At 37.5% G+C, this 26,544-nt stretch overlaps 2 protein-coding genes and 1 long non-coding RNA gene across 5 annotated transcripts; all 3 read left to right on the top strand.

Moving 5' to 3' along the window:
• The first annotated feature begins 218 nt into the window (after positions 1 to 218).
• LOC135748808 (uncharacterized) lies at positions 219 to 6,428 on the top strand. Of its 2 annotated transcripts, XM_065267106.2 has the most exons (6): positions 219 to 422; positions 514 to 600; positions 733 to 795; positions 3,977 to 4,101; positions 5,529 to 5,615; positions 6,000 to 6,422. In XM_065267106.2, exons 1-6 carry the CDS (start codon positions 227 to 229, stop codon positions 6,123 to 6,125), a joined length of 684 nt encoding a protein of 227 aa, XP_065123178.1. In that variant the 5' UTR covers positions 219 to 226; the 3' UTR covers positions 6,126 to 6,422. The 2 variants fall into 2 exon arrangements, with proteins under 2 accessions (XP_065123178.1, XP_065123179.1); XM_065267107.2 differs by lacking the exon at positions 5,529 to 5,615 and having other exon boundaries at positions 6,000 to 6,428.
• A 6,109-nt stretch (positions 6,429 to 12,537) lies between these two features.
• On the top strand, positions 12,538 to 14,224 carry LOC141282187 (uncharacterized). Its single transcript, XR_012336703.1, has 2 exons — positions 12,538 to 13,343; positions 13,969 to 14,224. It is a non-coding gene; the product is annotated as an uncharacterized lncRNA (long non-coding RNA).
• A 1,592-nt stretch (positions 14,225 to 15,816) lies between these two features.
• LOC135748925 (uncharacterized) lies at positions 15,817 to 25,485 on the top strand. 2 transcript variants are annotated; one of them, XM_065267245.1, is made up of 3 exons: positions 15,817 to 16,437; positions 18,153 to 18,290; positions 25,260 to 25,485. In XM_065267245.1, exons 2-3 carry the CDS (start codon positions 18,154 to 18,156, stop codon positions 25,483 to 25,485), a joined length of 363 nt encoding a protein of 120 aa, XP_065123317.1. In that variant the 5' UTR covers positions 15,817 to 16,437; position 18,153. The 2 variants fall into 2 exon arrangements, with proteins under 2 accessions (XP_065123317.1, XP_065123316.1); XM_065267244.2 differs by lacking the exon at positions 15,817 to 16,437 and having other exon boundaries at positions 17,980 to 18,290.
• The last annotated feature ends 1,059 nt before the right edge of the window (positions 25,486 to 26,544 follow it).

Here is a 26,544-nt window from a genome sequence, read left to right as displayed (position 1 = left end):
ATTTGACCCAATACTGGGTTGAAAATAACAAAGCACTTTTTTAGAGTGCATGTGCACAAAAAGCATAATGACAGCCTATCATTTTCCACAGTATTTTTTGCTTTATTCAATAATTTGCCGATTGCGTAAGATTCATTTTTCCCCTGATCATCAACTTATAGTTCTAGCTCCTCCCACTGCTTCCTCTTTCTATTAAAACAGAGAATAACCAACCACATCATCATATATGGTGTCATACTTTAGTTGTCTCCGAACAAGTGTGATGGAGCTGCAGCGAAGGGTTTCTGTGTCTGCAAATGAATATGAAGAGAGTGAAGGGATGCAAAGAAGTGAAGCTATAAAAACTGAGGATATTTATCAGTGTCTGAACCAGCCACCCACTGCAGCCCCTCAATACAATACGCACACAGCATTGATTTCAGGTAAGATAGCAGAAGATGGGCGAACAAAGAGATCAAAAGAATGTGCCTATCTAGTTCTTCTCCACTAATCTTTTAATCTTTGTTTTAACAGAACAAAGGTGGCAGAAATTAGTCGTTTTGCTTTTTGCTGTGAATATTCTGATCTTAATGATCATACTTGCCATCACAGGAATGAATTGTAAGTTTCAGGGCACTGCAACAAATTAACCAATGCACAACATTTTTTATTTATATAGGGTCCTAAGTAACAAACTGGTAAAACAAGTCCATTGCTGATGTCTTAGCATTCAATCATGTTCTTACTTTTCAGACTCTATAAACAAAGAGGCACATCTGAGACAAGTGGCTAATGGGCAGAGAGCAAATGATCAAGGTTTATTTTAACACATTTTTGAATACCCAGACAAAACACACACTGTAAAAAATCTTTGCTGCCTTAATTTTTTTGTTGAATCAACTTAAGATTTTCAAATCATGTCAGCTTACTATTATTTGTCTTGACAAGGGATGAGTTGCTACAACTCAATGAAGTTGACTTTTGAGTTATCACAACTTATCTATAGTTATAACAACTTATCTCTAGTCAAGATAAATAATAGTAAGTTAAAATAACTTGGGTATGGTTACGTAGGGTAGAGCATTGCACACTGTAAAAAATAAAAAGTTGGTTCAGCATCAAAAAGTAAGTTAACTGGATGCCTTAAACTTTGAGTTAATTAAACTTATATATATATATATATATATATATATATATATATATATATATATATATATATATATATATATATATATATATATATATATATATATATATATATATATATATATATATATATATATATATATTAGTCGACACAACGTTTTAAATATTTTTAAGTTAAATTAACTCAAAATTTTAAGGCAACCTGTTAACTATTCAAAGCTTTTCAAACACATTTCACACTGTGATATACTTGTGTTGCAAAATGCTAATGACAGATGGCAAAAGATAAACACATTTACCATCGAGAAACACAACAACTTAAAATTCAATTTTTTTCGAATGATGTTTTTACCAATTGTGCACATTATAAATTAGCTTAAAGTGTACAGGTGTGTTGTTTGTTTATACAAACAATGAATGGAAACAATCTAAGAGGCAGAGGAGGAGTATGAGGAAGTGGTGGTGAATGAGGAGGAAGAGTATAAAGAAGAGCAGAGGTAAAGCAGTTGGCGTGTGGTGTGACTGGTGTGGTGTGTTGGCAAGAGAGTTAATGCTCTGTTTAGTTGCAAAGCTGTCTGTAATGTGCATGAAGGCTTGTTTTTAGACCTAGACACAGAAATGCTGAGACAGAATGAATTTCTCACTGACTTGATTGGATGGTTTTGTTTTTGTAAATTTTTGAATACTGTAACATGCTTTTCATTAAGAGTTTTCTTTGATATTTGGGATTTTTAGTTAAAAAATGAAATGAAATAAAAATGTTAACAATATGCAAGCCCTGCCAAACCATTATCACAAAATTACATACCTATAGTCACGTAATTTTGTGAGTCTTTTCCGTGACACTGACACGTTTTCCCACCTTTTTGCGTGAACATGTCACGTATTTCTGTTTATGTGTCACTGTCACGTATTTGGTACTCAACTGTTTTGTTCTATTTTATTACCATTGTCGCTTCAGTTTAGGATTAGATTTACATAAAATGACATCCTTACCCAAACCCAACTCTTACCCTAATGCCAGGCGACAATAGTTTAAAAATCATAAAATATAAAAAATAAATCATGAATAAAAGCTATAAACCAATACTTAAAGTAACATCCTACGTCAATGGTTTGAAAATAGGACAAAACAGTTGAGTAACAAATATGTGACAGTGACACATAAACAGAAATAAGTGACATGTTCACGCATAAACGTGTCAGTGTCACAGAGAAGACATAATTTCGTTATACAGGGTTGGTGCTGCATATATAGATATTCAAAACTTACTATTACTTACAATACTTAAACACTAGCTGGGGCGGTTTCCTGGACAGGTCTTGTAGTCCCAGACTAAAATGCATGTTTGAGCTGTCTACATTTTACAGTTTTTCTGAATTGCTAACACACTAACCCCAATCTCCGAACCAAATTCATAGTGGCCTAAACCCATTTGTTAAATCATGCACTTTTTTTGCAAAACTCTAAACACAAACATCTCACTAAAACACACATTTTACACTGCAATGCACTTGTTTTATAAATGCTAAACACAGGTAAAAGTTGAAAACAACTACAACACTGTTATCATGGAGTAAACACAACAACTCAAAATTGTACACACTTTTTTGGTATCTTTTACCAATTGTTTGGATTGGAAACAATCTGAGAGGCAGATGAAGAGTATGAGGAAGAACAGGACACCAGAGACGATGCAGTTGGATTGCTGACGTTTTACAAAATACAAGTTCTGTATAGAAAACGTATAACTTGCAGTAATTACAGTAAAGTATTCACTATATTCACTGAAGTAAACTTGTGATTACAGTAACAGAGATTTTCAACAGTATTTGTCAAGTGTGTCGTTATATACAATAAACAAGTATTTTTCTGTTCTATTTTTTAAGGTAGTTGCTCTCTTGTGTTTTATATTATAGATGTATGTGTGTATGATTTGAAAGCTTAGTTTGATTTTGAGCACAGATGAAATGATTTTGAAGGAATTGTTCAATTTGGGTTTCTGTTAAGTTTGTTTTAAAATTTGGATTTGTGTTTAAGGTTTTAAGAAAATGAGTGATGGTTTAAAAAATGTGTTTTTCTGTAACCAGATGTCCTGGATGCCGTGTTTTTAATTTTTTGATGTTGTGTCTACGATCTGTAGTGTTTTATCAATGCTATCTCACGAGAATTCGTACACATTTTATGAGTTGTCTAATTCGTATTAATTCATATGACCACGTTTGTAAGTTTTTGTACGATTTGCTTTGACCCCTGTGACAATGGGGTTAGGTACGGGGTAAGGGGTTGGGTTTCATTTTTTTTTTTTTCATAAGTATCATGCGTTTTTGCACAGTTAACTTTGTATGAATTCATATGAATTAGCCAATTCGTAAAATATGTACGAGTTCTTGTGAGATCAGGATGGTTTTATATATTGACTAGCTGTGTCCTGAAAGCATTGTTTGATTTTTAGCACAGAGTAAATGATTTTGAGGTGATTGATTTTGCCAGTAGAGTCAGAGGTTCTGTAAATGTAATTTGAAAATTTGGTTATGTGTTTAAGGTTTTGAGAAAGTGGGCAACGGTTTCAAAAAATTTGTTTTAGTAATTGTAAATTGTTTATCATAACAGAACAAATTTTTTTTTATTCAGATAAACAGCTGTGCTGTCAGAGCAGATGCTATTAAAACACAAATGTTTCATGATTTCAGTGATTATTTAAATAAGCATGCGTTCTTTGGTTCTTGACAGCTAAAAACTAAAAAATGCTATTGTGAATACAGTCATCACGGCTGAAAATGTTGTGAGGAAGACACAAACGAAGAGAACTATCAGGTTTACAATAACTTGTTCTTTGTCACATTTCAGAAGGATGGCAACTTCATGACAATGTGTTCTATTTGTTCTGGAGGGACCAAAGTGACTGTGGTGCAGCTATTAGATTCTGTGAACAGAGGAATGCCAGCCTAGTCAACATAACATGGAAAAACAAGGTATAGTAGCTATTTTTCTCTCTCCTGAACACTAGATGCTCCTATAGCTAAACTGATTTAATTTTGCATCCATTCTGCTTATGTAGGAGTTAACAAGTAAATGTTTTTATTGGCCAGTTATATTTAAGGTACAATACATAAAAAATGTGCATGGGATAATGCTTTCTTTATTATTATTTTATATATATATATATATATATATATATATATATATATATATATATATAAAACACAGATGCTTATTGTAGAAGCTAAAGCTGCAATCTGTAAATTTTGAGAGGTAAAAATAAATAACCCAATTAATAATTGAGCAAGTAATGAACAGTGCTTAAAACAGCCTCCTTACCGACTCACAACGACACGCTAATAATGTTTGGTAATTTGATCGGTCTTTTCTGTTTTCGTTGTTGCGTCATATCGCCATATCTGAAAACTGAAAGAAGAGGTCCCGGCCTTGTATAGTTAAGCAGTTGTTTCGAATTTAAACTTGTCATCTAGATGGCATCATTTAATCTGTAAAGTTTTAAGCGACGATCATCATGGGGAATACCATGCATGTCCATTTAATAGCCTATTCTTATATCCGGGAATCAACTGTTGCTAAAACAATGACAGCTCACACTGCGAACCTCCCAGTCAAAAAGGGAATGTGACAGAGCTTGTGCTAAATGAGTTATCAACAGGGCTTTTCAAAATCTGAAGTGATTAAATGCAGTTTCCCGAACAGGTATGAATAGCAATGTGATTTAAGTTGACATGTTCGTGTTTTCATTTAGTCAGAACAAACGCGGCAGATTACTTTCATTTTTGGATATATGACTTTTGGATTTACTTCTGACTAGCATGTCAATGTAAAATGAGAGATCCGATTTAATGCAGTGATGATCGCATTAAATTCATCCACACAGAAAATAACTCTACAAATAACTGCATTTTTATGTTTCAAACAGAGATGGAGATAGAGAGGCAAAAGTTACAGATTGTAGCTTAAAGAAGGTAATGCTCAGTCATAGCTTTTAACCCAAATATTAGTTCATACTGAAAATTATTTTTATAGCAATCCATCAACTTTATAGGTTTTGCTGAGAGGTGGATTGGCTGCATTGATTTTGGTGTCAGTAAAACCACAATGGCTCCTGTAGGTTACACAATAAATACACAATCACACATGGTAAATTGACCCAAAATAATCTCAACTGTATTGAAAAATAACCCAGGGTTTTCGAGGCGTAAGTGTTTTTTAGAAGGTTTTTCGTTAGATTGCTCAACACACCTATACTTTGGAAGTAATGCTGAGCCATACAGTAAAGTCTCAGTCTGTGTGCTGGTTATTTAAATTTTTTGTATTGTATGTAAATTGTATTATACATGTTGTGTGTGTGGGTGTGTGTGTGTGTGTGTGCGTGCGTGTGTGTGCGTGTGTGTAGGTCTGGTTGCAGTCCAGAGTCAATGGAAAGCAATTTTGGGTCTCAGGATCTTTAGATGGATCTGGAGACAGTGCTAATAAATTGATGGTAATTAACACAATATAATTTTTTTTTTTTTTTATAAAATAATTAAAGCCAGCCCTGTAAAATGCTGTTCTTAAACAGACAATTACCAAAAATTTGGTTTAACATGGATTATGTTGATGATGGTTTAACATAGCAGAGTAATTCTTGTGGGAAATGTTTGTGGAAACAGGAAGTATGGTATGTGGTTTATGAGTGTTTTAGCACGTGAGTGTGAGTTATTATTTTAGCATGTAAGTGTGAAATATTTGAAGTTTTAAAAGGTGTTAGATCTTTGAAAAACTTTTTAGCTTCTAGGACTGTTTTTTATTTGTATTTATATTTATATTTACTTAAATAATCAATGAAATAATTGACAAATTTTTTTTTCGATTTTACTTCATTCAGGATGGAGACCTAGAGGATAACGAGGATAATCAGTGTGGCATCTTGACCCATGGAATTAATAAGGAACACACAGAAGGATTTGTGTGTGAAAGGGAAGCAAAAATCAACATTATAAGTGCTTTTTAGGACTCAGCTTATTATGTTCTCTTTTCTAACCTATTATTCAACTTCCATTTCAACCAACTTAGCTGTAGATTATAATTAAAAAAGTGTGTTAATTTGTAAAAGTAAAGAAATGCAGAATACTTTTAATGTTTTTGCATATAGTACAATGTAGGCTATGTGCTATAAATATGTGTTTTACGAAATAAATCTTTATTACAATTTTAAGCACATTTTTTTGTGTTGAGGCTCATCTGAAATTTGCAAGTGGGAAAGGGACTTTTCGTTTACCGGTTTACGAAAACCTCTCGTTGTTGCTAGAAGGGATACTACGCCCATAATCTCGTCCCAGGTAAAAAAGTAGTATACTTTAGTGTATTAGAAATATGATTGAAGTACATGAAGTATAAAACAAGTATGCTTCTACTTGTTGTACTTAATTTAAAGAGTATTTAATATGTACTTTTTAAAAGTATACTTCCAAAAAGATATAATTAAGTTCAACTTAACAGTCCAAAAAATAAGTATACTAATTTACCAGTAATTCAATTATCTTTTAAATGTACTTTTTGAAAGTATACTTCAAAAAATATGTAATTAAGTTCAACTTAAGAGTCCAAAAAATAAGTATACTAATTTACCAGTAATTCAATTATCTTTTAAATGTACTTTTTGAAGGTATACTTCAAAAAATATGTAATTAAGTTCAACTTAAGAGTCCAAAAAATAAGTATAATGAATTTACCAGTAATTCAATTATCTTTTAAATGTACTTTTTGAAAGTATACTTAAAAAAGATGTAATTAAGTTCAACTTAAGAGTCCAAAAAATAAGTATACTAATTTACCAGTAATTAAAATATTTTTTAAATGTACTTTTTGAAAGTGTACTTTGTTGTCAATGTATTTTAAATTGTATAGAAGTTTATTTTTTTTAAGTGTATTAAATTTGACATACTTAGAGTGACAATTCAATATACTTATGGGAAGTATATTTTTTGGAAATTAATTGTTAATTTACTTTTTTAGCATACTAGGATCTCACTTCATTAGAAGTGTGACTTCTGTACACTTTATACAGTACACTATAAAATAAGTGTATTTTTAGTTGCATATCAGAGTACTTTCATAAAATACGTTAGAATAATAAAATGTAGGCTATACACTGCATGAAAAGAGCTGTATCCAGACAAATACGGATGGGAAATCCCTGCTAAACTTTAGGTTTGCCAGATAAATGAGGCAGAGTGCTTGGAAACGTAATACTCAGAAGTAAACTCGTGAAACATCCATAAACCTTGTGTATATGGATGTATACTGGTGGAAGTTTCTAGGAATCCTCACAGCTGGTTGTAAGGAGTGCTGGTTGTGAGGTGTGAAGGGTTAATGACAGAGTTGCTGTCTCTGTTTTCAAAGCTGGGTGGGGGGTTCAAGGCAGCACATAACATAAAAACATTATATATCTACAAGTGTGTTTACTAAATACATGTATTATTATGCTAATGTAATTTAATTGATAAAGGTTTTTTTTATTTAAGAAAATCTGAGCATCACTCAAAATAACTGTCAACATGTTTGTCAACTAAACATGTTTTGTAAACGTTATACATTTTATAAAAATATTTAATATTTTTATTATTGATAAAGTATAAAGAACAAATCAGTGTGAAAACGCAGATTATAAAAAGTACATAAAGTGCCAGCAGAGGATTCAAAATAATGAAAAAAAAAAAAACATCCAATGCAACTTGGAAATTGTAGTCAAAATACATCTACAGCAGCATGCTAAAGCAGTACCAACGCCAGGGCAAAAGACTCAAATTCCCAGAATGCACCTGCACCCACCCAGTCATTCCCACCAATCAGGATCAACGGCATTTTTCAAACCGCTACTGACTCGTTTTCATGCTAAACAGTACGGCTGAGGTAAGTTTGACTTTCATTCCTTTACATCGCGCAGATCTGTTCCATATTTGTTCCTATTTTGTTCTTCACTGTGATTATTTTTGTCTTTATGCGAGAAGTGTTTTAATTTAAAGCACACACAGGAAACATTAAGAGTAAGTTATACACTGTACACAGTAACGTTAGGAACTTGAACATGCGGTTTTTCAGTGAGCAAAGTAACATGCAAAATGCCTGATAAACGAATCAATTCGATGTTTAAAACTTTAAAAATAAAACGGCAAGATTACTTGTGTTGGAGATGTTCAGCTAACTGTAGCAAATGGCTCTTTCTGCTATTTTAAACGATAACCTTAGACGATTTCTGTTGTTTAAAAGCTCATTGCTGTAGGTAAGTTCTGATAGATGCTGCTTATTTTGCAAGCCTGTTTTAATAGCTTTATTCTGTTTAGTAACCAAGCCAGCTTCACTTTAAGTTTAAGATAAACTAACGTTAGATGTTGTTGTAAAGAAGCTTGGAGTCAAAATATATTTTAAAGTTGTATGATTGTCTTCTTTTTTAATATGATGTCTATCCATGTTTGTGTTTACAGAGGTCATGTACCATGTGGTCGACCTTGCTGACGCTGAAGAGGTTTCTGTGTAAAAATGATGTAAGTTAAGTTTAATCTTTTAATTTAATATTGTTTTAATTCATGCCCATGTCATGCTGGCTACCAGTCAAATATCGCATACAATTAAAAATACTATTAATCACCAATAAAACCTTAAAAGGCCCAGCACCTTCGTATCTTAGAGAATTAATATCAGAATACAATCCAACACGTACACTGCGGTCGCAAAATTCTGGTCTCTTAATTTTCCCTAGAATATCAAAAGTGTCTAAGCTCTGAAATGATTTGCCAACTGGTATCTGTGAATCAGACACAGTCAATCACTTTAAATCTAAAGGGACACTTCACCCATTTGTATTAAGCTTTGTATCTTTAGAACCCCAGTCATGTTTTTGAATGGTCATGCATCATTTCCTGAGACAGGAGAAATACAGATTTCAGTGTTGCACTTCCTTCTTTCAATGATGTAAAAAATTATAATTTTGCATCATTGAAAGAAGGAAGTCCAATATCTTTGTTGAGGTGGTGAGACTACAAACACCCCTTTTTTAGTCAAATAGGCACCAAATTCGAAATGTATGTTACATTTCCACTACAAATATGAGACACTTTCAATAAAGATTAATGTTTCTACAGGTGAAATGCTCCATTAAAGGATAATTCTGGTATTTAACACTTTGAGTCTTATTTCTGGTTTGTTTTGGATTAGAGATCGACCGATACTCATTTTTTTAAACCGATGCCGATAACAAATATTTGGATGCTTATGTGCCCGATAACCGATATGCTGAACCGATTTTTATTTACTGTTATACTTCTGTTTTTGACATAATTACTACAAAACTACTGAACTGAACCAACCCTTATAATAATAATAATAATAATAATCATCATCATCACAATCACTTCCTCTTTGCATACAAAGTCATAAATAGAGATGTCTGAAAGAGTGAAGAATAATATTAATTTAATGAATCATGTAGAAACTATATTCCCAATACATGGACCATTCCAAACACCCCTATCATTTCGTCAGAAATGGACTGATCCAAAGTTCGCGCTCCGGTTGCCAGGTTACGGAGCGGGAGAGAGAGAAAAGTATAGCAGAGTTGGCTGCTTGTTATACATAGTTTATAGAGTAAAACAGGTGGATTAAGTCTCTTTTTTGGGATATAATATCGTTGTTTTGACCAGCAACCTGTAGCCTTCAGCAGTCCAACAAGTAGTTAGCAAAGAGATTTTACAAATAATATCACTGACTGCAATACTACATTCAGGAAAGTAACAATCAAAACGGTTTATATATCACTGAATTTCTTAACTGGTGACGTTATTTGATGTCAGAATAATTAATATTTTGTTGTTATGAAATGGCTGTTGACAGCGCTGTTTATCTATCCATTTACTCGCGCATTAACTGTATCAAACTGTGACCGCTTGCGGAGGTAATAAATAATTAATTAATATCCACAGACATTTATTTAGATATTTTAGCAAAATAATGTCTATCTGGGAAATGTTAATATAACTTAGGGTAAATCTTGTTACAAAATGTGGCTGTGCTTTAGCCTTCAACCCCGGTAAGTGAACAGCGCAATATGAACGTGATTTTACAATTCTAATGATAAGCATAAATAACAGAAAAACGAATTTAATTTAGCGTTTTTAATTCCACAAAGCATTAATTCATGGCTGTTTTATTCATGCAAAGCTACGTCGTTATTGGGACCGGATTTTATGGATCAGCAAGCGTGACTCTGTGAGTTCGTCTCTATTCTTGGACAAGCTGCATACATTGCTTTTAATATATCAACTTATTTAACATAACATACATTAATGCACAAATAAGCTGTGCTATAAATGCCTCATATGCAAAGTAAGTATACTCAAAGTCCTTTTAATGAAGTCGCATCACTCCGCCGTCATATGTGCTGTGCACGCTGCTTCTGCTGCTGTGAGCTCCTCTCCTCAGGATGCGTCCGGCGCGCAATTCTCAATTCTCTCGTTTATCGGTCAATCCGATATTACAAAACCGATATCCGATCATCCGAAAATGCTCAAATATCGGGGAAAATATCGGAAAACAGATGTATCGGTCGATCTCTATTTTGGATGAATTACAGTGATGGACACTGTAATTTTGACAATGGGTCGTGTCTTTTTTTGACTCGTTTAGAAGCGTCTCTTCACTGCTTCAGAGTGGAAGTCAAGGGTCATGCACAAACATGTCATTAAAACAACACTTAACCTTCATTTTCAAAACTGTCCCTTACGAATATTAACCATGGTTTTATTGTGGTAAAAGTGTAGTAACCATGTTTTTTTTGGTCAATTGATTACTATGAGCAAAACCATGGTTTTACTACACTAACCATGGTTTAACTATGGTTTTTGAAAACCATGGTTGTCAAAACCATTGTTATTTTGTGGTAGCTATGGTTTTACTACAGTAACCATGGTTTTTTGGTCTTAACTGTAGTAAAACCATGGTTAATTTTCGTAAGGGGTGCTACTCACCGAGTGGTTCTTGGTGTTCGTTGATGATTAAAAACAAGTAGTGTAGCGAAATACAGTTTCTGTGGTGTTTTATTTGGCATTTTGTAAAATTCCATTGACTTCTCTTGGAAGACTCATTGCTCGCTGATATATCACTCTGCCGCCGGAAATGGAAAAGGGTCTGTTTACATCTGGTTGTAGTTTTTTCGCTCGGTTTCTCTCAAAAGGCTAGCATGAGCAGAGCAACTGTGCCCTCGGAGTAGGGCACAAATTTTTCCCATATTTGATGGCTCAGTGACCAGCCTTAGGTTTGAATTTGAGCTCGATTGTGACTGTCTATACGCTAGACACCAAGTTCCGTTCAGCATCCTTGTTAGGCAAAGTGGTTGTCGCTAGGGCTGGGCGGTATGACGGTATATTCCGTTACCGCGGAATAAAATGTCAGACGTAACAGATTTTTCTATTCCGTCTATTCCGCGGAATGCAAATAAGTTGGCGTGGCTAACTCTGCCCTCCAGCATGTTAGACTGAGTGTGACGGAGAAACATATAAAATAGTTCACTTATAAAAAATGAACGAGTTATTTGTGTAATTTTTATAATAAGTGCCAGTGAATCCACCGCGGGTCACGCAGCGAGACTCTTGCTTGCTCGCGCTCTCTCTCTCTTTCGCGCGCGCGCTCTCTCTCTCTCTCTCTCTCTCCTCATGCAGCAGCCGGCCGGTCTCTCGCGTGCAGAGGTCTCTCCAGGCAAGCGCAAGGAGCTGCGACGCCAAATAAAGAGTTCTTCTCGCACATAATGCTAATAGTTGTAAAGTTTTCTGAACTTTAACCAAGCTAAGACAAAACTCGCGTTTATATCAGTGACACGTACGTGCGATGATGGAGCAATGTAGTTTGACGCGCCATTTGCTTGTACAAACATATTTCATCGGAAAGACGAGAAAGAGATGCAAGTGTTGAGGTCTAATAGAAAGTAAAGGGTGTCAAGACCTTAAAACAAACTTTATGATCATCACATCATAGCACCTGTCACATTTATAATATCTAGAGCTTCTTCTCTCATATACAGGTGTTTATCCTGTCTGTAGAGTTTTGCATATATTTATACCTGTTCATTTTACATATTGCATATGTTTAATTTAATGTATGCATAAATACAAAATACAATGAAGCCATACTATAGCTTCAATAGTCTATAAAGTTAATTACTCAATTAAAAACAAGATTCAATGCTCATATTTTAAAACTGTGGTGAGCATTTAGTTAAAAGCTATAGTGAGTGGTGTATTTCTGTACATTTTTATCATCAAAAAACAATATAAACTGAAAAACATGTATACCGTGAAATATTCCGTTCCGTGAAATAAAATGACTCATTCCGTGGAATAGATTTTTGGTCATTCCGCCCACCCCTAGTTGTCGCCATCAAGTGGTCAAGAGTGTGCTAACGCTTCAGACTCAAATATAGAGCGGAAGTATATACGTGGTTGTGAGGTGTCTGAAAAAATAGATCCACTATAGCAAATAACACGGATTGAAATCATACATTGCTCTGATATATTTGTTTTTAATCATCAACGAACACCACAAACCACTCTGTGAGTAGCACAGTTTTGAAAATGAACGTTAAGTGTTGTTTTAATGACATGTTTGTGCATGGCCCTTGACTTCCATTCTGAAGCAGTCAAGAGACGCTTCTAAACAAGTTAAAAAGTCAAGACACGACCCATTGTCAAAATTTCAGTGACCATCACTGTAGTTCATCCAAAACAAACCAGAAATGAGACTCAAAGTGTTTAATACCGGAATTATTCTTTAAGACTTTTTTTCTTTAACAAAGCATTCACATAATTTGTCTAGTAAATTATACTTATCTCGCAAAAGTTAGCTTGTACGGAACAAAGCATTCACATAACTCGTCTGGGTAATTTACTAATGCCGCAATAGCTAGCCTGTCTGGAACCGAGCAGATATTAAAACACAACACTGTGTGACACTGCATTACATGTGAATGGCCCCTACGCTAATAGGATTTTGTTTCTCTCTCCCTGTCTCGTCCTCAAACCCGAGGACATTGAGACAAACAGACCAGTTCTGGCTGCCGTGGAGGTCAACACACCACTGATCTACTGGCTGCCCTTCAACGTGATGCCCAGCCGATGCCTGACCACCGACGGAACTAGGGCTGCACGATAAGTCGCATGTGTTTGTCAGGCGCATCTCCTCAGTAATGCCGGTTCCTTGATTAGTATTAAATCGCCATCAGCTGTTTTCAGATGTAGCAGCTTTAACTACACAGAGCCGTAGTTCACTGACAATCGGGGCAATTTCGCATTAATTATCGCGGACGTATCGGCTGCAATATGTATGCGATATGGCCCAGCTTGTCAGGGAACTACGGCTCTGTAGTTAAAGCTGCTCCATCTGAAAACAGCTGATGGCGATTTAATACTAATCAAGGAACCGGCATTACTGAGGAGATGCGCCTGTGCAGCCCTAGACGGAACCCGTTAAATCTCCTTATCCGTTTATATCCCATATATATATATGTGTATATCTTTTCCTCCTAGGACTTTTTGTTCCTCCCTGAGGTTTTTCTCCTAGGGTTTTTTTAACCCCGGGGAGTCAAGCAACATTGGCTTAACTTAGCACCCTCTTGTATACGAGACATTATTAATTTGCTCACTTGTAAAGTTTATTCATAGCCGCTGTATTTTGCTACTTATATTGTCTGTCGATTTTTCTGTTTCCCCTGCTTCTTTTAATGTAAAGCTGCTTTGAAACAACTACAAATTGTGAAAAGCGCTATATAAATAAAATTGAAATTGAAATGTCTCTTTCCTGTTTTACAGATGCAGTGAGGGAGTGATTCCCCAACATCGAGGTGGCAGAGATCCGGGACCTTCTACGGAGGAAGTGCAACAATGCCAGTTACAAGGCCTCCAGTAGTTCAAATCAGAGCTAGATGTCCATATAGTACAAGTTGTTCGCAATTGTTCTCTTCCCGGCATTTCAAAGAAAGTCGACTGTTTAAGGTTCCCCATTTTGCCAATATCTGTTTTGTGTGTTACTTTTGTGTCATTAATAAAGATCCTTTTTTGAAATGCAGTTTGTAATCTGTTTGTGTGCATTTGAACTGAATTGTTATATTATACACTTGTAGTGTAACAGCAATATTCATGCTTAAGTATAACAAAATGGGGATAAAAGTACAAATTAAATATACTTAAAATATAAAAAATACACTATAATAATATTGCACTGAAAGTACGTGTCTATGATGTTTAGGTTATAATTGAAATTCACTTTAAAAACATTATTATTGTCATAGTGGGACACTTTAAAAGCACTAAAAATAGTTAGGAAGTGCATTTGTAGAGCACTTGAAATATTACAGAGGCATACTAAATTAACATAGTTTATACTAATTATAAGTATGATAGCAGTATGCACAAAATGTACTTAAACACAACTATAATTTGTGCTGCAATGGCTTTTTAAGTGTATTTCCATTAAAATTGCAATACAATGCAATTGTACTGTAAGTGTGCTTAATTACTCATAAATCTTGATTTTCAGGAGTGTATTTTAGTGCACTTGAAGTTTAAAAAAAGTTGTTCCATTTTAGCATACTACACTAGTCAACATTCGAAGTGGATCAAAACCTTTAATAAAAGTTTACAAAAAACCAATCCCTAATACCCATTCTTGACTTAGGACAACTTTGATAAACCTTTTTGATCCACTTGAAATGTTGACTAGTATATTTACACTTGAAGTGTAATCAAATAGGTGTTAAGTTGAAGTTAATACATAATTGAGTACACTTAACTATACTTGGATTTGACGAAAATAGTACAAAATCTAGAAAATATACTTAGTACACTTTTTTAAAGTATATTTTTAATAGAATTTTTTTTCACCTGGGGTTGTTTCATTCTAATCCTATTCTACCCACCAAACCTAACCCTAAACCCAACATTACACGGGGTTTGGCCGCATAGATATGTATATAAAGGCTAGATGGCTCGTCCGCGCTGATGGCCAATTGAGTGGAACGTCCGCATTTTGGCGGCCATCTTAGGACAGGGCGCTCGCTCACTCGTAGCATTGAGTTTTAATGATGCAAGTACTTTTAAATGACCATAACTTGCTTAATTTTTTACCGATTTTCAAACGGATTGGTTTGTTATAAACGTCAAAGATGTACCTATGACACTGAATACGTATACTAAAAATAAATAAAAAATTCATGAAACATGTTAAAGCATCCAGAATTATAGCCACGTTAATAACGTTTGTAAAAAACCAAACCGTTTGTAAATCCGTCAAGAATTCAGCAAGTTACGAGCATTTTAGTTGGCGTATGTCACTCACCTTCCGTCCACAGCAGCAGGGAGCAGCACTATGGCAGCACTGACCTAAGATGGCCGCCAAGTGACGACACAGCAGACTCCGCCTTGAGCCATCTAGCCTTTATATACATATCTATGTTTGGCCGTAGCTGTATCCCCTGTAGACAGTACCCTTGATGCTTGTTCCACTTCATGCGGCGCCGCAAGAATCTACAGCCGGAGGACGTCAAAGTACCGCGAGAGTTCGCTAAATCATACGGAGGAGTTTGCTTTAACGTGCTCTCGCGGAACTTTGACGTCTTCCGGTGTCGGTTCTTGCGGCGCCGCATGATGTCAAACAATTTGGTTTGGCTGTGTCAGCCTGTCAATCATCATTGGTCAAATAGCTAACGTTAACACGTTGGACAGTAGATAACGGTTTGCTCTAAACATTCATTTAACAAGTATATAAGGTGACTGCAATTTATTTTGTTAAAATATAATTATTGTTTCCTGTTCATTCCTTCATGTGGTGCGATAAAGTTTTTTGTATTTATAATTTATAAATTTGGTGCCGTTTTAATGGCAAAACGAATTTTATATTGTATCATAAAGATGTCCATCAGCGCTGTACACACAATATAGTTTAAATAACTTTAATATTTAATTATAATATTAATAAACAGAGAGACTATAATCGTACCATTTAAAAGACAAATTCAGTTATGTTTTAAACTTCCATTTGTCGTTTTCTAACCGTCCGGTAAAGGAAATAGCAAAAGGTAAACTAAGCCTGGGAAAATAATTTGATTTTTACCCAAACAAACAAAAAATGTTATGGTCATGATGTTTTCTTTTTACAGTGTTTATCCTCATATATTTTGTCTCAGCCATTCCTCATCACCACGTACAAAGGCTCAAGCTGTTGTTCGTGACCTAATGATTGTGACCGGAAAAATCAAACATCGCAACCGAATACAACATAAGGTAGATCAAAGACTAGCTTTTTTTAAAACAAGCTCACAATTATGCCGCGTTCCAGGCAACCTGTAATCCGTGTTTTCCCAACCTTTTCTACCCGTGAAAGTGCACTGGAACTGCAGTCAACCCTTGACTTCCCAGTTCCCACCCGTGGCCGTGAACTCGCACTAGATCGATGTACTCCCAGTTCCGAGTCGTGGTTGTCAAGTCGTGCTTTACGGGCTCAAAAGCCTGCCTGTAACGCAGCATTAATCTAACTGCTTTAGTTAAGTTTCATTACTTTATTAAAAATGTTTTACATGTATATGTAATTTTTAAACTTCAGCTCCACTGTTGAAGCAAGAAACACTATTCTCATACTGTGAGTTTCTCACATTTTGAGTAGGCTAATATGCAAGCTCATTTTGAATTCAAAATGTTGAGTTCATGGAATAAATGCACAATAAGGTTGCCTTATACCGTATGAAATGTCAAGACATGGCATCAAGAAACCTAAATATAAGATTCTAGAAAAGTTTGTTTTCAAACATTGAGGCCTAGTGGTTAGAGAGACTTGATTGTAACCCAGAGGTTGATGATTTGATTCCCACAGCTGGCAGGAAGTGACTGAAGTGTTTTGGTGTTGCAGTGATAGTTGCCCAGCATTTGTGGCTGTGTGTGAAATGTAGAGACAATCTCTTTCACTTTTTTCTTTTATTGGTCACTTGGTCATTATAATCTGGGAAAAATCCATAAAAACTGTATTTGGCTGCAGAACCTTTTAAAGAAAAAAATCTGTAAAATGATTGTTTTTGGATATTATTGGAATTAAGAAAGTTTACTTTAATTTTGCAATATTTGTTAGGAAACCATTGCTGCAGTCATTTGACAGTTTTTTCGAATAAAAATTTACAGTGGGGTTTTGGAAATATTGTGAGTGTTTCTGAAGACATTTTACTTTAGATAACTATAGCAGCAAAGAACCCACGACAGCGCTAAGATGCTGATGAGATCAATTTGATGTCTGCTGATGACGTAATGCCTCTTGCCCCATTGACTTCCATAGTTGGGAAAAAATACAATGGGGCCTCTGATCGGTTTGGTTATAAACATTCCTTAAAATTTCTTCCTTCATGTTCATCAGAACAGAGAAATTTTGTAAAATAACAGAATTTTTGTGTGAACTATCCCTTTAAATCAAATGGGTCTCCTCTTTTAAGACATTCTTAATACCCTAAGCAGAGGTCTCCAACCTTTTTGTGAGGGCTACCACAATGGATAAAACAATCTGGAAGGCTATACTTTTTTTGATGTACTCAAAACTTTTTTGTTTTACTTGTTGATTTGATTTGTTTGTATGTTTTATCATTGTTTAAAATGTTAACATACATAAAATAAGCCAAGCTAATATAAAATATGTAATAAATACAGTTAAATTAAAATTGAGGCTATTAATAGAATGTGCTTTGGCGGGCAACTCACAGACTCCGTGCGGGCACCATGTTGGAGACCCCTGCCCTAAAGGTAGTATTATGCATAAGTTGTACAATGTATAAGTTGTAAAAAAAAGTATTTTTTAAATGCTAAAATCTACATAGATCAAAAGGATTACTCTTTTAAGATATAATTTATACCAGAAAGGTAGTAATAAATGCAATAATTGTAGAAAAGTAGGTTTAAGTACCTTTTTTAAATGCTAAAATCTACATATTTATGCATGGTATCTTTCTATGTTGTTTAAGGATGGAATCAGGTTTTGTGTCACAGTGGCTGAACTCTGATTTTTTCATTGTGTTTGTGGTGGTGCTGGTGCTCCTTTTACTGGTCATCTTTGCTGTCTGCTGGGTCATGAGACGTCAACATACACAGAGAACAACAGAGTACTTACACATGCACTCACAGAGATATACATTCACATCTAAAATTTTTCTAGATATCTAAATAAGTACATAATAACTTTTGTACCTTGTGTTCTGAGAGTGTAAAGACTACACTTACCTAAAGGATTATTAGGAACACCTGTTCATTTTCTCATTAATGCAATTATCTAATCAACCAATCACATGGCAGTTGCTTCAATGCATTTAGGAGTGTGGTCCTGGTCAAGACAATCTCCTGAACTTCAAACTGAATGTCATAATGGGAAAGAAAGGTGATTTAAGGAGTTTTGAGCATAGCATGGTTGTTGGTGCCAGACGGGCCAGTCTGAGTATTTCATAATCTGCTCAGTTATTGGGATTTTCACGCACAACCATTTCTAGTGTTTACAAAGAATGGTGTGAAAAGGGAAAAACAGAGGAGAACGGGCCGACTGATTCAAGCTGATTGTAACGTCCATACCGCCGCGCCACCAGAGGGAGCCCTTGCCGGAGTACTGACATGGCGCCGCCCTCTGCTTCTCTGCTCATTTCCTGTTGTGCCCTACTTAAGTCTAAAGCTAGCCTTGGTCTAGCGCAAAGTATTGCCAGCTAACCCCTGCATACCGAGCATTTATTGAGTGATTTACCTGACTGCCTGATATTGACCATTTGGCTGTTTATCTGTTTCTCTGCCTTTGGATTTACCCCTTTGTATTGTTTGGCTGGTTTGGACTGCCTATCTGTGTTTGATCTGCCTGCCTGTCCTTTGATTATTCTTCTGCTTAATGTCTTGGATTTGTTTGCCAGATTGGTTTGTTTTAATAAACACAGCAAAATGGATCCCCGTGTTTCTGAGCCATCCTTACAGAATACTTCGCCTACCATCGATCCAGCGGAAGTAACCAATCTGATGGCTGCTTACGAACAACAAAGCAGTCTCCTGCGGGGTTATCAAGAGCAGCTCACGCGTCTGCAGTCCGTCAATGAACATTTCACAGTTACATCCAAGCCTTGCCATCCACGTCTGCAAAACGAGTGTGACGGAACAGCTGAATACGTGAGGGGTTTCCTTCGTCAACTGGATATTTATTTCCAGGATCATGTGAGTGAAAAGGTATCTGATGTCACCATGTGCTCTAAAGTGTTTTCTTTGCTGACTGGCAAAGCGGTCGAGTGGGCAGCCGCTGTTTGGGACACGGATCAGCGTATTCACACTTCTTACCCATACTTTGTTCAACAACTGAGAGAAGTATTTGAATATCCAGCTGGGGGAAGAAAAGCTTTGTCGCAGATAATCCACATGTCTCAAAATCATCGTCCTGTTGCAGAATACGCCATTGAGTTTCGCACGCTTGCAGCACAAAGCGGTTGGAATGAGAAGTCGCTCAAGGACGTATTTCAGAGTAGTCTGGACATTGAACTCCAAGCGGAGCTGGCGTGTAAAGGTGAGAGCCTTTCATTTTCTGATTTTGTAACTCTGGCAGTCCATATTGATAACCTGATGAGAAATGTACCTACTAAAATGAAGTCAAAAATCTCAGCTAGGCTCGGAAATGCCTCCAGTAAATTGTTACATGCTCCTGTTGACACCATTGAAGTCATTGAGCCTATGCAGATGGGGTTTGCACCGCTCATCATGGAGGAACGACAACGCAGATGTACACTAAATTTATGCTTTTACTGCGGTAACCTGGCCATCGCATTGATTACTGTCCTGCTAAGAAGCCCCGCTACAGTAATTTGGTAAGACAATTTCAAAACCTCCCTTCTTGTCATGATATGTGCTCACAACCCGTTACGATTACCTACAATGATGAACCCATATCATTTACAGCATTAATTGACTCTGGCTCAGCATTAAACCTCATACACGAAGATGTTATTTCCAAGTTTCTGATTACTGTCATCCCATGTCATCCCATGTCAACCCCCATTGAACATTTCTGCTATTAATAATGTTCCCATTGGAAATGGCATTCCTCTTACACTCCAAGTCGGCTCCCTTCACCAAGAAACAATAACCTTGAATGTAATTTCTTCACCCTGTTATGACATCATCTTGGGTCATCCGTGGTTGGTAGCACCAACCCTGAGATTAACTGGAGGACTGGAGAAATTCTACAGTGGTCATCACGTTGTGTAGAAACCTGCATTGATCGTCTGAAACCGAAACCCTGTCTGTCTGCCAACATTGAAATCCCGGCTGGTAAGAATGTTCAAATTTCTGATGTCTATCTTGAATTTGCTGAAGTATTAAGTAAGACCAAAGCTACTGAGTTTACTCCCCATAGACCCTGGGATTGTGCGATTGATTTGCTACCTAATGCCATGCCTCCTAAGTGTAAAGTTTACCCCCTGTCACAACCTGAGACCCGAGCTATGGAAGATTATATATCTGAAGCACTTTAAAATGGCTTTATTTGAACATCCATGTCCCCTGCTGCAGCTGGTTTCTTCTTCGTGGAGAAGAAGGATGGTGGCCTGAGACCCTGCATTGATTATCGAGGTTTGAACAATATCACTGTGAATTTTCCCTATCCTTTACCTCTTGTTGCTTCTGCCCTAGAACAACTCCGAGAAGCCAGGATTTACACCAAGTTGGACTTACGCAGTGCTTATAATCTTGTTTGCATCCGTGACGGTGATGAATGGAAGACTGCATTCCACAACACTAGGGGGCACTACGAAAACCTTGTGATGCCGTACAGCTATCTAACTCTCCCGCAGTTTTCCAGTCATTCATTAACAAAGTGTTCTGAGACCTCCTAAACCAGTATGCCATAGCCTACATTGATGATATCTTGATTTTCTCTAACAGTATGGAGGACCATATCTGCCACGTCAAGGAAGTCCTGTCTCGCCTCCTCAAGAACAAACTGTACGTAAAAGCTGAAAAGTGTGAATTTCATGTCTCTAAAACTAATTTTCTGGGCTATAACATCAGTTCACAGGGTGCTGAAATGGACAGTACCAAGGTCAAGGCAGTCACTGAATGGCCAACCCCCTGTACCGTTAAAGACCTACATAGATTCCTGGGATTCGCTAACTTCTATTGCAGAATCATCCGTAACTACAGTATGGTAGCAGCTCCTCTGACATCCTTGTTGAAAGGCAAACCCAAGAAACTCCCCTGGAACCCACAAGCTAACCAGGCTTTCCTGAAGCTCAAAACCTGTTTTACCACAGCCCCTATCCTGAAGCATCCTGACCCTGAGAAACAATTAATTGTTGAAGTTGACGCATCTGAAACAGGAATTGTAGCTGTTCTGTCCCAACGCCACGGCCCAGCTAATAAGGTATATCCTTGTGCCTATTCTTCTAGGAAACTAACCCAGGCAGAGAGAAACTACGATGTAGGACACAAAGAACTTCTCTCCATCAAGGCAGCCCTTGAAGAGTGGAGGCATTGGCTGGAGGGTGCTAAGCACCATTTCGTTATACTAACAGACCATAAAAATCTTGAATATGTCAAAGGAGCTCAGAGATTAAATGCACGCCAAGCAAGATGGTCCCTGTTCTTCACTCGCTTTAACTTCTCAATCACACACAGACCTGGACATAAAAATGGTAAAGCTGATGCTCTGTCCCGTTATCACGATCCCACTCCATCTGACCGCTCACCTACCCCCATCATACCACCCACTCACATCATTGCCCCCATAGCCTGGGATATCATGCAGGAAATCACACAGGAACACCAGCAAGATCCTGTACCACCTGAATGCCCGCCTGATAAGACCTACTTCCCACTTACTCTTCGTCCCCGCATTATGCAATGGGTCCACACATCGCTCAGTTCTGGTCACCCAGGTATCACTCGCACTACAGCCCTGGTTAAGACATCATTCTGGTTGCCCATTCTGAACCACGATGTTGCTCAATTTGTTAAGTCCTTTAGAATTTGTGCCCAGTCCAAGACACCCAAGGAGTTACCCTCAGGTCTGCTGAAACCCTTACCCATACCACAACGCCCCTGGTCTCACCTCAGCATTGATTTTGTAACAGATCTGCCCCGCTCCAACAATTTCACTGCCATCTTGGTCATCATTGATCGCTTCTCCAAATCCTGCCGTCTAGTCCCTCTCAAGGGATTACCTACTGCCATGGAAACTTCTGAAGCTATGTTTCACCATGTGTTTAGGAACTTTGGCATCCCTGAAGATATTGTCTCTGACCGTGGAACCCAATTCACCTCCCAGGTTTGGAAAGCGTTTTGCAATAATCTTGACATTAATGTGAGTTTAACGTCTGGTTATCATCCCCAGTCTAACGGCCAAGTAGAAAGACTCAACCAAGAGATTGGACGCTACCTGAGGTCCTATTGTACCCGTGAACAGCATCGATGGTCTGAATTCCTGCCCTGGGGCGAGTACGCAAGAACTCGTTAAGGCACCCTTCCACCAACCTCACCCCCTTCCAGTGCATACTCGGCTACCAACCCCCTATGTTTCCCTGGTCTGGAGATCCTTCTGATGTTCCTGCTGTGGACGATTGGATGAGGAGGAGTGGAGAAGTCTGGGAAAGCGCTCATGTTAGGCTCTAGAGGGCGATACGCAACCAGGTACCAACCTGGTCAAAGGGTCTGGCTCCCCACCCGGGATCTGAAACTCCAACTCCCGTCTAAGAAACTGAGTCCGAGGTACGTAGAACCTTTCCGTATTACTAGACAAATTAATGTTACATACCAATTGGAATTGCCTGTAAACTATCGCATTTCTCCCTCTTTCCATGTTTCCCTGCTGAAACCTTATTATGCGGAGTATGACCCCAACGCTGAGCCTCGAGAGCCACCTCTTCTTCTCGAAGTTGCCGGGGAACCGGCCTACACCGTGAGAGAGTTGTTGGACTCGAGGCGACGCGGGGGTCCTCTCCAGTATTTGGTCGATTGGGAGGGCTATGGCCCTGAGGAAAGGTCCTGGGTAACCTCGGACAACATTCTGGATCCCAACCTCATCGAGGAGTTCCACCGAGCCAGACCTGACCGTCCTGCACCACGCCCTAGAGGAAGACCCCGTAGAGCGCCAGGAGGTGCTCCTAGAGGGGGGATTCTGTAACGTCCATACCGCCGCGCCACCAGAGGGGGCCCTTGCCGGAGTACTGACATGTCGCTGCCCTCTGCTTCTCTGCTCATTTCCTGTTGTGCCCTACTTAAGTCTAAAGCTAGCCTAGGTCTAGCGCGAAGTATTGCCAGCTAACCCCTGCATACCGAGCATTTATTGAGTGATTTACCTGACTGCCTGATATTGACCATTTGCCTGTTTATCTGTTTCTCTGCCTTTGGATTTACCCCTTTGTATTGTTTGCCTGGTTTGGACTGCCTATCTGTGTTTGATCTGCCTGCCTGTCCTTTGATTATTCTTCTGCCTAACGTCTTGGATTTGTTTGCCAGATTGGTTTGTATTAATAAACACCGCAAAATGGATCCCCATGTTTCTGAGCCATCCTTACTAGGGGTGTGCATTGGCACTGTCCTCACAATTCGATTCAATTACGATTCATCAGGTAACGATTCAATTCGATTCTACAATGCATTGCGATGCATCAAAATTCTACTGTACACAACAAGGCAAGTGCAAATATTCTCAACAAAAACGGAAGCTTAGCAGCTTTAAGACAATGACAATTATATACCTGAGATGAGAATTTACACACAGCGTAAGTCTTGTCTAGTTGCCCATTAACTTCGTAGAATCCGAAATGTGCCCATATGTCCACTTTCCATGGAAAAGGGTGCGTTTTTATTTACCCGTCTATCACTGTCATCTCTCTCCGCCTCAGCCATCTTGATTGTTGTTGTTATGCCCCCGGAAGTAATTGAAACAACTTTATTGTCCACTCGAGGCCAGAAAATAAACAGTGACATACATAATCGATTATGGCACTTTGCTGCATCAACGCTGAATCGTGCATGCCCGCATTGCAATGCATTGCCGAATCGATTATTGTTGACACCCCTAATCCTTACACTGATAGAAGAGCAAATTTGACTGAAATAACCACTCGTTACAACCGAGGTATGCAGCAAAGCATTTGTGAAGCCACAACATGCAAAACCTTGAGGCGGATGACCCCACTGGGTACCACTCATCTCCACTACAAATAGGAAAAAGAGGCTACAGTTTGCACAAGCTCACCAAAATTGGACGGAGTTGAAGACTGGAAAAATGTTGCCTGGTCTGATGAGTCGATTTCTTTTGAGACATTTAGATGGTAGAGTCAGAATTTGGCATAAACAGAATGAGAACATGGATCCATCATGCCTTGTTACCACTGTGCAGGCTGGCGGTGGTGGTGTAATGGTGTGGGCGATGTTTTCTTGGCCCACTTAAGCACCTTTGTGCCAAATGGGCATCATTTAAATGCCACGGCCTACCGGAAAATTGTTTCTGACCATGTCCATCCCTTTATGACCACCATGTACCCATCCTCTGATGGCTACTTCCAGCAGGATAATGCATCATGTCACAAAGCTTGAATCATTTCAAATTGGATTCTTGAACATGACAATGAGTTCACTGTACTAAAATGGCCCCCACAGTCACCAGATCTCAACCCAATAGAGCATTTTTGGGATGTGGTGGAACGGGAGCTTCGTGCCCTGGATGTGCATCCCACAAATCTCCATCAACTGCAAGATGCTATCCTATCAACATTAGCCAACATTTCTAAAGAATGCTTTCAGCACCTTGTTAAATCAATTCCGCGTACAATTAAGGCAGTTCTGAAGGCGAAAGGGGGTCAAACACAGTATTAGTATGGTGTTCCTAATAATCCTTTAGGTGAGTGTATATTGTTTTAACCCTAACATTATGAGGATATCACAAATCCTCAAAAGAGCATACTTATAAGATATAGCTGACTTAAAGGCAAGATTGTCTCAAAAGGATTATTAAATACAGCTCAAAAGAATTAGACTTTTAAACATGAATGCATTTACAGCATGTCTTTATCATGTACTTATGATAGTTTTATTTTGGTCTCTTTCTCTAGGAAGATGGCTGAAATACAGATTATTCCAATTGATGCTTCAGACAGGGGGAACTTACCCAGATTTACCCTGAAGATTGTGACTGAGCAAACACATGCAACAGAGCTTGTAGAGATGTTAACTCATAGAGGTCACTCAATTGTTCCAGATCACCATGGCAATCCTTCAGTCTCTGCTGTTACAGCAGAGGATGACAAAGATTATAAAGATGCATTACAGAATTTATAAATAAAGCATTTTTTTATGCTGATTGACACGTATAATTGTTCATGTCAACTACGAAGTTTACTTTGTCAATTAAGGATTCCTCCAACATGGAAAATAAATATATTTCCACTTACACAGATATTCAAGGCTACATGCCCTATGGGTTGTTTTAACCCATAGTTGGGTAAAAACAACCCTGCATAGGTTTATTCATAAGCCAGTGTTTTGTATATTTACACAGCCATTGGTTGAAAACATTGCACCATTTTAGAGTGTACAAATATATCAGGAGGACAGATCAAATTCAGTACAGTGATTACAGATCTACAGGGTTAAAGCAAGGTTCCCACACCCTGCACAATACATTTGTTTGAATTGTATTGCACTAAATGCATTGAATTACAAACATTCTCTCTGTAACCCCAAAATATAAAACATCTGACACTGCTATCAAATGTACTGATAGCAGAAACAGGTGGTGCTATTTTCCACATTTGCATCCTCAGAAATAATTGAACAGCAGAAAACAATTTGTTTTGGCTGTTGGATACTAGTTTATATCAGAGTTTATAATCTAGTTTATAATTCCAAACTTACTCATTTTTTTTCTTGAACAAAATAATTTATTGAATTCAAAGTGAAAATGTGTTTATTATTCATTATTTCTTGAATTATAACATGCATTTATACAGAATTTTAAAAATAAAAAAGCAGGAGAATCTGTGCAACATATACAGAGATGCAGAAATGTACTCACAATTATATAAAATAAAAATATTTCCTCCACTTACTAAATCTTAAATAGCCTAAACCATGGGTGGGCATTCTTGGTCCTGGGGGGCACTGTCGTGCAGATTTTAGCTCCAACTCTATTCAAACACGCCTGAAAAATCTAACCAAAGTCTTGAGGATTACTTGGAAGACAGAAGGTGTTTGATTACGGTTGGAGCAAAACTACATGACAGTGGCCCCCCAGTATGGCCTTAACCCTGGACAGATGACCTCACTAGAAATTTGAATGGAAACCTGTTGCCCTCAAACTTTTAGGCTTTTGCACAAAGTGAAACTAATCAGTTTAAA

This window comes from Paramisgurnus dabryanus, chromosome 5 (assembly GCF_030506205.2).
Source record: "Paramisgurnus dabryanus chromosome 5, PD_genome_1.1, whole genome shotgun sequence".
NCBI lineage: Eukaryota > Metazoa > Chordata > Actinopteri > Cypriniformes > Cobitidae > Paramisgurnus > Paramisgurnus dabryanus.
Note: the sequence above shows the minus strand (reverse complement) of the source record. Positions and strands in the feature narration are given on the sequence as shown.